The sequence below is a fragment of the Anser brachyrhynchus genome (assembly GCF_964034855.1).
Source record: "Anser brachyrhynchus genome assembly, chromosome: Z".
NCBI classification, from domain to species: domain Eukaryota; kingdom Metazoa; phylum Chordata; class Aves; order Anseriformes; family Anatidae; genus Anser; species Anser brachyrhynchus.
Genome location: NC_137697.1, coordinates 43,217,623 through 43,228,719, shown reverse-complemented (window position 1 = coordinate 43,228,719; position 11,097 = coordinate 43,217,623). Strand labels below are relative to the sequence as shown.

Sequence of the window (11,097 nt, the reverse complement as noted above, 5' to 3'; positions counted from 1 at the left end):
CCAAGCTTCCCAAATGAGCCCATGGCAGCCGAAGCAAGGCACAGAGGGCCTAGAGATGCAGAAGGCTCAGCCCTACGGAGCGCTCTCTCCTCAGGACACAGAGCCCCCGCGAAAGCACACGTCCCCTCTCTGTGGAGCTCAGCGCAGGGCACAGGGCCTGTAGCCCTCAAAGTGGGGGAAACGGGTCCCAAGGCCAGGCCCCATGGTGCTCAAGGGAGGGGAAGGAAGCCCTCAAAGACCAAGGCCAGGCCCATGGGGCTTGGATTGGGCCTCTGGAGCCCTGCAAGAGCAGAGGGCCAAGCGCCATGGCGCTTGACATAGGCAAAGGAAGCCCTACTAAACCGTGGTGCCAGGAGTGGTGGGACTCAAGTCAGGGGAAAGAGGTCCAGCAAGAACAAAGGACCCAACTCAAGAGGTGCTTGTCTCAGTGCAAAGAGGCCCCCAAAGTCGATAGGGCCGGGCCCCATGGTGTTCAAGAAAGGGAAGAGGTTCCCTGCAGGAGCAGAGGGTCCGGCAGAGGGCTCTGGGGCACAATATACTCAGAGCGCTCAGGTCCAGGCCCCAGGCAGGACAAATGAGGGCAGAGAAGGCTGTGCAAGAGCAGAGGGAGAAGTCCTGCGAGCGCAGTTGGCCAGGCCCTGCGGTGCCTCAGTCAGGGCACCTGGCCACACAGAGCTTGGCCTCCCGCAGCAGCACTTGTGCTGTCTTGCCTGGTGTCCTGGTTCCAGTTAGGACAGAGTTAAGTAGCTCATAGTAGCTGGTAGGGTGCTATGTTTTGGATTAGGATGAGAAGAGCGCTGATAACATGCTGATGTTTTAATTGTTGCAGAGCAGTGTTTACACCAGGCCAAGGACTTTTCGGCTTCTCGCTCTGTCCTGCCAGCGAGCAGGCTGGGGGTGCAGCAGGAGCTGGGAGGGGACAGACCCAGGACAGCTGACCCAAACTGGCCAAAGGGGGATTCCATACCATCTGACGTCATGCTAAACAATATATAGGGGTGGCTGGCCGGGGTGGGGGGGCCGGCTGCTCGGGAATAGGCTGGGCATCGGTCAGCGGGTGGTGAGCAATTGCATTGTGCATCACTTGTTTTCTTACACATTATTATTGTTAATACTATTACCATTATCACTATTATTATTATTATTGTTATTATTATTTTCCTGTCTTAATAAACTGTCTTTATCTCAACTCACAGGCTTCACTTTCCCGTTTCTCTCCCCCCATCCCAGAGAGGGAGGGGGGAGGGTGAGCGAACGGCTGTGTGGTGTTTAGCTGCCAGCCGGGTTAAACCACAACAGTCTTTTTGGCGCCCAACGTGGGGCCCGAAGGGTTGAGATATCGACAAATCTGACCAGAGTGTGTTAAACTAAAATTGGTATAAGTATTGGACCTGCTTAATAGTTGCTAGTCACGATGTTGATTGCCATAATCTCCAGTCTGCTGTACCTGTATTCCAAATTGAGTTTTATGGTGCGTTACTTTCTGTATGTGCTCCCTGTTGCACTGTTTATCCTTTCCGGGCCCTGGTTTAAGATTGTTATGGTACTGTGCGGTGTAACAATGGCTTATGAAATGATGAAATATCTGGTCACGACTTTAACCTGGTATTTGTACTCAGCACTGACATCGACTCTATACTTTGGAACCCATATCTCGGAAACTATTAGCAATTACACCTATTGCCTGTTTTCGTTAGGGAGCCAATCTGTGAAGGGGACAGGGGAAGACATGTTTCCCTACCTGTTCACTCTCCCTTTCTCCTTCACCACCACCCTCTTATCCCCCGAGTTAGTTACGGTGGTTCTCCGAGATGTTGAATATCCTTGGGATACTCAGACCAGTCTGCTCTTGTTGTTATGTCTCCTGAATGCGCTTCAGATTTTGTGGAGGGTTAAACAACTACTTAGGAATCTCATCCGGAGATCTGTCTTGAGGCGGGATAGTTGCGAGTGGCAGGGAGTGTGGGAGGATATGGGCAGGTTTCTAGAGCAGTGGTCACCTCCAGTGTTTTGGACATTCACCCCTGAACAACTGCAAAATCCTAAAAAGCTGGCAGAATGCTTGAAAAAAAGGTGTCATGACTCTGGCAGTTCCAAAGTGACACAAATCACTGTAGCGTGCTGGGGTCTGGCTTGTGCCTATCGAGCTGCAATTGATGTTATTAGCAACCTAGCTCCAGCTCCTGCAGCCGCTCCAGTTCCAGCTCCTGCAGCTACTCCAGCTGCAGCTCCTGCAGCCGCTCCAGTTCCAGCTCCTGCAGCTACTCCAGCTGCAGCTCCTGCAGCCGCTCCAGTTCCAGCTCCTGCAGCTACTCCAGCTGCAGCTCCTGCAGCCGCTCCAGTTCCAGCTCCTGCAGCTACTCCAACTGCAGCTCCTGCAGCCGCTCCAGTTCCAGCTCCTGCAGCTACTCCAGCTCCAGCTCCTGCAGCCGCTCCAGCTCCTGCAGCCGCTCTAGTTCCAGCTCCTGCAGCTACTCCAGCTCCAGCTCCTGCAGCCGCTCCAGCTCCAGCTCCAGCTCCTGCAGCCGCTCCAGTTCCAGCTCCTGCAGCTACTCCAGCTCCAGCTCCTGCAGCCGCTCCAGCTCCTGCAGCCGCTCCAGTTCCAGCTCCTGCAGCTACTCCAGCTCCAGCTCCTGCAGCCGTTCCAGTTCCAGCTCCTGCAGCCGCTCCAGCTCCTGCAGCCGCTCCAGCTCCAGCTCCTGCAGCTACTCCAGCTCCAGCTCCTGCAGCCGCTCCAGCTCCAGCTCGTGCAGCTGCTCCCACTCCTGTGGCTGGGTCAGAGAAACGAGCTGTAGCAGTGCAAGTTGACCCCGCAGAGGGTATCCCAACCCCTGTGGCAGACCCTGTGTCTGGGTCAGAGAAACGAGCTGTAGCAGTGCAAGTTGACCCCGCAGAGTGTATTCCAAGCCCTGTGGCAGACCCTGTGTCTGGGTCAGAGAAACGAGCTGTAGCAGTGCAAGTTGACCCCGCAGAGGGTATTCCAACCCCTGTGGCAGACCCTGTGGCTGGGTCAGAGAAACGAGCTGTAGCAGTGCAAGTTGCCCCTGTAGACAAGGTGAAAAAATGGTATAGAGGCTCAGGTCGTTTAAAACGCAGACAGTCTTCTGCTAAGTCTGGGCGAAGTGAAGACGAGGCTGGGCCATCAAAGGTGCAGGAGACTGAAGATGAGGATGAGGATGGCGAAAAATCAACAGTAACTACCCGGACTCCATACCAGCCATCAAAGGTGCAGGAGACTGAAGATGAGGATGAGGATGTCGGAAAATCAACAGTAATTACCCGGACTCTATACCAGCGTGAGCTACGAGATGTGCGAAAAGATTTTGGTCGCTGTATAGGCGAGCAGCTTGTCACCTGGCTGCTCCGGTGCTGGGACACGGGAGCCAATTATGTGGAATTGGAGGGCAAGGAAGCCAGGCGGCTGGGATCCCTTGCTAGGGACGCATGCATTGACAAAGCAATTGGAGATGGAGCACAATCTCGCAGCCTCTGGAGGCGTCTCCTGTCAGCTGTGAAGGAAAGGTATCTCTTCAAGGAAGAACTTGTATGTTTACCAAGCAAATGGACCACCATGGAGAAGGGAATTCAGTACCTGAGGGAATTGGCCGTACGGGAAGTAATTTATAAGGACCTAGATGACGCACAAACATCCACAGATCCAGATGCAGTCCAGTGTACACCACCCATGTGGCGGAAGTTTGTACGGAGTGCCCCATCATCATATGCCAACTCATTGGCAATACTAACCTGGAAAACGGAGGAGAATCCCACAGTGAATGAAGTGACTAAAATACTCCGGCAGTACGAAGGAAATCTCTCCTCTTCCCTAAAGGCCTGTGTCTCAGCTGTGGAGAAACTCTCTGAAGAGGTCCACCAACTTAGAGAGAATTTATCTTCCCCTCCACCTGAACGAACCAGTGTCCACCAGCTAAAAGAGAATGCTTTAGAGAAACTTTCTGAAAAGATCCACCAACTTGAAGAAAGATTATCTTCCCCTTCACCTGAACGAACCAGTGTCCACCAGCTAAAAGAGAATGCTTTGGAGAAACTTTCTGAAAAGATCCACCAACTTGAAGAAAGATTATCTTCCCCTTCACCTGAACGAACTAGTGTTCACCAGCTAAAAGAGAATACCTTGGAGAAACTTTCTGAAGAGATCCACCAACTTAAAGAGAGTTTATTTTCCTCCCCACCTGTACAAACCAGTGTCTCAGCTATTAGGGGTAAACGTTCATCTATGCAAGGAAGACAATATGGTGGGCACACACACCGCGCCACCCTGTGGTTTTACCTACGTGACCATGGAGAGGACATGAGAAAATGGGATGGAAAATCTACTGCGACCCTAGAGGCACGGGTACGTGAATTGCAAAGGAAAACAATTGGGAAAAAGGAGTTCTCTGAAAGGTTTGCTGCTCCAACTTCCAGCAGGCAGTCCTTTAAACACAGAAATGAAGATTCTGACCAGGACTAGAGGGGCCCTGCCTCCAGCCAGGGGGAGGAAAGGGACAATCGAGTTTATTGGACTGTGTGGATTCGATGGCCTGGCACGTCAGACGCACAGAAGTATAAGGCTTTGGTAGACACCGGTGCACAATGTACTCTAATGCCATCAAGCTATAAAGGGCCAGAGCCCATCTGTATTTATGGTGTGACGGGGGGATCCCAGCAGTTAACTGTATTGGAGGCTGAAGTGAGTCTAACCGGTAATGAGTGGCAAAAGCACCGTATTGTGACTGGCCCAGATGCTCCGTGCATCCTTGGCATAGACTATCTTAGAAGAGGATATTTCAAGGACCCAAAAGGGTTCCGCTGGGCTTTTGGCATAGCTGCTTTGGAGACAGAGGACATTAAACAGTTGTCTACCTTGCCTGGTCTCTCAGAGGACCCTTCTGTTGTGGGGTTGCTGAGGGTTGAAGAACAGCAAGTGCCGATCGCTACCACAACTGTGCACCGGCGGCAATATCGCACCAACCGAGACTCCCTGAGTCCCATCCATAAGCTAATTCGTCAACTGGAGAGCCAAGGAGTGATCAGCAAGACTCATTCACCTTTTAATAGTCCCATATGGCCAGTGCGAAAGTCTAATGGTGAGTGGAGACTAACAGTGGACTATCGTGGCCTGAACGAAGTCACGCCACCACTGAGTGCTGCAGTGCCGGACATGCTAGAACTCCAGTATGAACTGGAATCAAAGGCAGCCAAGTGGTATGCCACAATTGATATCGCTAATGCATTTTTCTCCATCCCTCTAGCAGCACAGTGCAGGCCACAGTTTGCTTTCACTTGGAGGGGAGTCCAATATACTTGGAATCGGCTGCCCCAGGGGTGGAAACACAGCCCTACCATTTGCCATGGACTGATCCAGTCTGCGCTGGAGCAGGGGGAAGCTCCTGAACACCTGCAGTACATCGATGACATCATTGTGTGGGGTGACACTGCAGAAGAAGTTTTCGAGAAAGGGAAGAAAATAGTCCAAATCCTTCTGAAGGCCGGTTTTGCCATAAAACAGAATAAAGTTAAAGGACCTGCACGAGAGATCCAGTTTTTAGGAATAAAATGGCAAGATGGACGCCGTCAAATCCCAATGGATGTGATCAACAAAATAACAGCTATGTCTCCACCAACTAGCAAAAAAGAAACACAAACTTTCCTAGGTGTCGTGGGGTTTTGGAGAATGCATATTCCAAATTACAGTCTGATTGTAAACCCACTCTACCAAGTAACCCGTAAGAAGAATGCTTTTGAATGGGGCCCTGAGCAACGACAAGCCTTTGAACAAATTAAGCAGGAAATAGTTCATGCAGTAGCCCTCGGGCCAGTCCGAACAGGACCAGATGTAAAGAATGTGCTCTACACCGCAGCCGGAGAGAATGGTCCCACCTGGAGCCTCTGGCAGAAGGAACCTGGGGAAACTCGAGGTCGACCCCTGGGGTTTTGGAGTCGGGGATACAGAGGATCTGAAGCCCGCTATACTCCAACTGAAAAGGAGATATTGGCAGCATATGAAGGAGTTCGATCTGCTTCGGAAGTGGTCGGTACTGAAGCGCAGCTCCTCCTGGCACCCCGACTGCCGGTACTAGGCTGGATGTTCAAAGGAAGGGTCCCCTCTACGCATCATGCAACTGATGCTACATGGAGCAAGTGGGTTGCACTGATTACTCAGCGGGCTCGAATAGGAAACCCCAGTCGCCCAGGAATCTTGGAGGTGATTATGGACTGGCCAGAAGGCAAATACTTTGGGATATCACCAGAGGAGGAGGTGGTTCGTGCTGAAGAAGCCCCCCTGTACAACAAGCTACCGGAAAATGAGAAGAAATATGCCTTGTTCACTGACGGGTCCTGTCGTATTGTGGGAAAGCATCGGAGATGGAAAGCTGCTGTATGGAGTCCTACACGACGAGTTGCAGAAGCTGCTGAGGGAGAAGGTGAATCGAGTCAGTTTGCAGAAGTAAAAGCCATTCAGCTGGCTTTAGATATTGCTGAACGAGAAAAGTGGCCAGTTCTCTATCTCTATACTGATTCATGGATGGTAGCAAATGCCCTGTGGGGGTGGTTACAGCAATGGAAGCAGAACAACTGGCAGCGCAGGGGCAAGCCCATCTGGGCTGCGGCATTGTGGCAAGATATTGCTGCCCGGGTAGAGAACCTGGTTGTAAAGGTACGCCATGTAGATGCTCATGTGCCCAAGAATCGGGCTACTGAAGAACACCAAAACAACCAGCAGGTGGATCAGGCTGCTAAGATTGAAGTGGCTCAGGTGGACCTGGACTGGCAACATAAAGGTGAATTATTTATAGCCCGATGGGCCCATGACACCTCAGGCCATCAAGGTAGAGATGCAACCTACAGATGGGCTCGTGATCGAGGGGTGGACCTGACCATGGACACTATAGCACAGGTTATTCATGACTGTGAAACATGTGCTGCAATCAAGCAAGCCAAACGGTCAAAACCTCTTTGGTATGGAGGACGATGGCTGAAATATAAATATGGAGAGGCCTGGCAGATTGATTACATCACACTCCCTCAAACCCGCAACGGCAAGCGCCACGTACTTACAATGGTGGAAGCAACCACCGGATGGCTGGAAACATATCCTGTGCCCCATGCCACCGCCCGGAACACTATCCTGGGCCTTGAAAAGCAAGTCTTATGGCGACATGGCACCCCAGAGAGAATTGAGTCAGACAACGGGACTCATTTCCGAAACAACCTTATAGACACTTGGGCCAAAGAACATGGTATTGAGTGGGTGTATCACATCCCCTATCATGCACCAGCCTCTGGAAAAGTTGAACGATACAATGGACTGTTGAAGACTACACTGAAAGCAATGGGTGCTGGGACATTCAAAAATTGGGATACACATTTGGCAAAGGCCACCTGGTTAGTCAATACCAGGGGATCTGCCAACCGAGCTGGACCTGCCCAATCAAACCTGTTACGCACTGTAGAAGGGGATAAAGTTCCTGTAGTGCACGTAAGAAACATGCTGGGTAAAACAGTCTGGGCTACTCCTGCCTCAGGAAAAGGCAAACCCATTCGTGGAATTGCTTTTGCTCAGGGACCTGGATGCACTTGGTGGGTAATGCAAAAGAATGGGGAGGTCCGGTGTGTACCTCAAGGGGATTTGATACTGGGTGAGAATAGCCCATGAGTTGAATTGTAGTATGTTAATTATTATATAATAATGTATGTCATCACTACCATGATTGCTATATATCATAGATGAAAATGGTGATTAATTAGAATGTATTGGACAGAGTGTAACCTGAGCATGACATAAATGGTATGGAATAAGGGGTGGATATCTGTCCTGGTTCCAGTTAGGACAGAGTTAAGTAGCTCATAGTAGCTGGTAGGGTGCTATGTTTTGGATTAGGATGAGAAGAGCGCTGATAACATGCTGATGTTTTAATTGTTGCAGAGCAGTGTTTACACCAGGCCAAGGACTTTTCGGCTTCTCGCTCTGTCCTGCCAGCGAGCAGGCTGGGGGTGCAGCAGGAGCTGGGAGGGGACAGACCCAGGACAGCTGACCCAAACTGGCCAAAGGGGTATTCCATACCATCTGACGTCATGCTAAACAATATATAGGGGTGGCTGGCCGGGGTGGGGGGGCCGGCTGCTCGGGAATAGGCTGGGCATCGGTCAGCGGGTGGTGAGCAATTGCATTGTGCATCACTTGTTTTCTTACACATTATTATTGTTAATACTATTACCATTATCACTATTATTATTATTATTGTTATTATTATTTTCCTGTCTTAATAAACTGTCTTTATCTCAACTCACAGGCTTCACTTTCCCGTTTCTCTCCCCCCATCCCAGAGAGGGAGGGGGGAGGGTGAGCGAACGGCTGTGTGGTGTTTAGCTGCCAGCCGGGTTAAACCACAACACCTGGGGGGACATGGGCTTGCAGAACGAGCAAGCACCAGCAAGACCTCACTTCCCTTTTCTTCCCGTGGTGGGTAGACCTTGTCTGGCATAAGGACGTGCAGATCGCTCACCAGTTACCATCATGGGCAAACGAGGCTCAGCTTGGGGAAGAGTCTTGTAATTTATAGCCACTTGTTAACAGAGCAGGGCAGTGAGATCTGGAAAAAAAAAAAAAACAACAAAAAAAAACCACCAACAGTGCACTAGAAACAGCTTCCCCCACCCCTCTACTTCCCAGGCTCAATCTCACTCCCGGTTCTTCAAGCTCCTCCCCGTGCCGAGTGGTGCAAGAGGATGGGGAGTGGGAGTTGCAGTCAGTCCATCAGGCTTTGTCTCTGCCGCTCCTTCCTCCTCACGCCCTTCCCCTGCTCCAGCATGGGGTCTCTCCTAGGGGATACAGGTTCTGCACGAGTTAACCCAATGTGGGCTTCCCACGGGCTGCAGTTCTTCAAGAGGTGCTCCATCGTGGGTCCATACCATGGGGTGCAGTCCTTCGGGAATGGGCTGCTCCAGCTGGGTCCCCCAGGGGATGCGGTTCCCACCAGACTGCCTGATCCTGCATGGGCTCCTCTCCTCATGCTGCCATCCCCACCAAGAGCCTGCTCCTGCGTGGGCTCTTCATGGTCTGCAGCTTCCTGCAAGGCGCAGCCTCCTGCTCCAGTGTGGGGTCCTCCACGGGCTGCTGCATGGCTATCAGTTCCAACGTTGTCTTCCAAGGGCTGTAGGAACTACCTGCTTCACCATGGTCCTCTCCACGGGCTGCAGGGGAATCCCCAGCTGCGGTGCCTGGAGCACCTCCTCCCCCTCCTTCTTCACTGATCTTGGTGTCTACAGGGTTGTTTCTCTCACATCTTTCTCACTCCTCCCTCTCACAGCAGCGGTGCAGCACTTTTTATTCTTGCTGAAACATGGTGTAGGATCACAGAACCATCTAAGCTGGAAAAGACCTTCAAGGTCATCAGGCGCAGCCGTCAACCTGACCTGCCGAGTCCCATGGCCGAACCGTGTCCCTTAGTGCCCCAGCTGCATGACTCTTCAATACCTCTAGGGATGGGGACTCGGCCACTTCCCTGGGCAGCCCGTTCCAACGCTTGACCACCCTCTCCCTGAAGAAACTCTTCCTCAGATGCAATCTAAACCTCCCCTGGCACCACTTGAGAGGTGCCATCAGTATTGCTCGTTGGCTCAGCTCTGGCTGGCAGTGGGTCCCTTTTGGAGCCGGCTGGAAGCAGCTGTGTCTGACATGGGGGTCAGCTCACAGTCTCTCCTCGCAGAAGCCCCCCGTGCAGCTCCTCTCCGCTTCCAAAACCTTGCCACTAAAGCCACGACACTTCCCTGCTCAGAATTGCTCTGCCAGTGGTGGTCACTGATGGAGGTTTCCTCCTGGGTGAGTGGGGGACAGCAGGCAGCCTCAAACAGCCTGCCTCCCTCATCTCTCTCCCATGCAATAGGTACCAAGAGCCACGAGCTGCTTCTTCCTCCCAGCTGCAGAAAGCCAGGCATCTCTGCCTCTCTTTTCATTCTGCGTGCGCCAGGTGCATCTGAGTCCTGAGCACACGCCAGTGGCAACAGCATTCAAAAGACATGGCGGACGGCCTGGCCTGCGCACCTCACTGCACCTGGAGAGACCTTTGCTTGGTGAAGACTGAACTCTTGGAGGCCTGCAGCCAAGCTGACCATTCTTTTCTTAGCGCCAGCCCACCTGCCCCACTCCCCAGTGCTCTGGGCAGGGCCAGTTGCTCACGGAGATCTTTTTTGGTTGGCGGAAACTCAACAGCTTTGCAGGAGAGTGCTGCAGCCACAGAGTCACAGAATGGCTGAGGCTGGAAGGGACCTCTGGAGGCCATCTTGTCAACCCTCCCTGCTCAAGCAGGGACACACAGAGCAGGTTGCCCAAGACCATGTCCAGGTGGCTTTAGAAGAGCTCCAAGGAGGCAGACACCACAGCCACTCTGGGCAACCTGTGCCCATGCTCGGTCAGCCCCTCAGTAAAGAAGGGCTCCCTGATGCTCAGGAGGAAAGTTCTGTGTTGCTCTTTGTGTCCACTGCTTCTTCTCCCATCACTGAGCACAGCTGGGAAGAGCCTGGCTCCGTACTCTTTGCCCCCTCCCTCCTGGTGTTTCTACATGCTGGTGAGGTCCTCTCTGAGCCTTCCCTTCTCCAGGCTGGACAGTTCCAGCTCTCCCAGCTCTTTGCAGGAGAGGCGCTCCAGCAGGCCCTTTGCCATCTCTGTGGCCCTTTGCTGCACTCTCTCCAGTATGTCCGTGTCTCGCTCCTGGAGGGGAGCCCACAGCTGGACACAGTCCTCCAGGGGTGGCCTGAGCAGCAGTGGTGAGGAGAGGGGAAGGATCACCTGCCTCGACCTGCTGCTGATTTTTTGCACACTGCAGCCCGCCCTTCTGTCAGCCTTCTTTGTGGCCAGGACACTCTCCTTGGCCATGTTCAACGTGGTGTCCATCAGGGCCCCTGGGAGCCTTTACTGCAGAGCTGCTTTCCAGGTGGGTGACCCCCAGCATTTACTGGTGCCTGGGGTTGTTGTCCTCCCCAGGTGCAGGACTTTGTCTATTTGAATAGTTTGAATTAGTTTGAGTGTTACGTGTATACTTGTATACACAGGATGCCTGCCGTCTACATTTTTTTCATGACTCCTATGAAGTG

General features: G+C 52.4%; 1 protein-coding gene across 2 annotated transcripts; it reads left to right on the top strand.

The window, feature by feature from the left end:
• Positions 1–4,473: 4,473 nt before the first annotated feature.
• Positions 4,474–8,404, top strand: LOC308185879 (uncharacterized protein). 2 transcript variants are annotated; one of them, XM_080574533.1, is made up of 2 exons: positions 4,474–8,057; positions 8,298–8,404. In XM_080574533.1, exon 1 carries the CDS (start codon positions 4,607–4,609, stop codon positions 7,658–7,660), a length of 3,054 nt encoding a protein of 1,017 aa, XP_080430659.1. In that variant the 5' UTR covers positions 4,474–4,606; the 3' UTR covers positions 7,661–8,057; positions 8,298–8,404. The 2 variants fall into 2 exon arrangements, 1 of the variants encoding a protein (XP_080430659.1); XR_013943799.1 differs by lacking the exon at positions 4,474–8,057 and adding an exon at positions 8,124–8,161.
• The last annotated feature ends 2,693 nt before the right edge of the window (positions 8,405–11,097 follow it).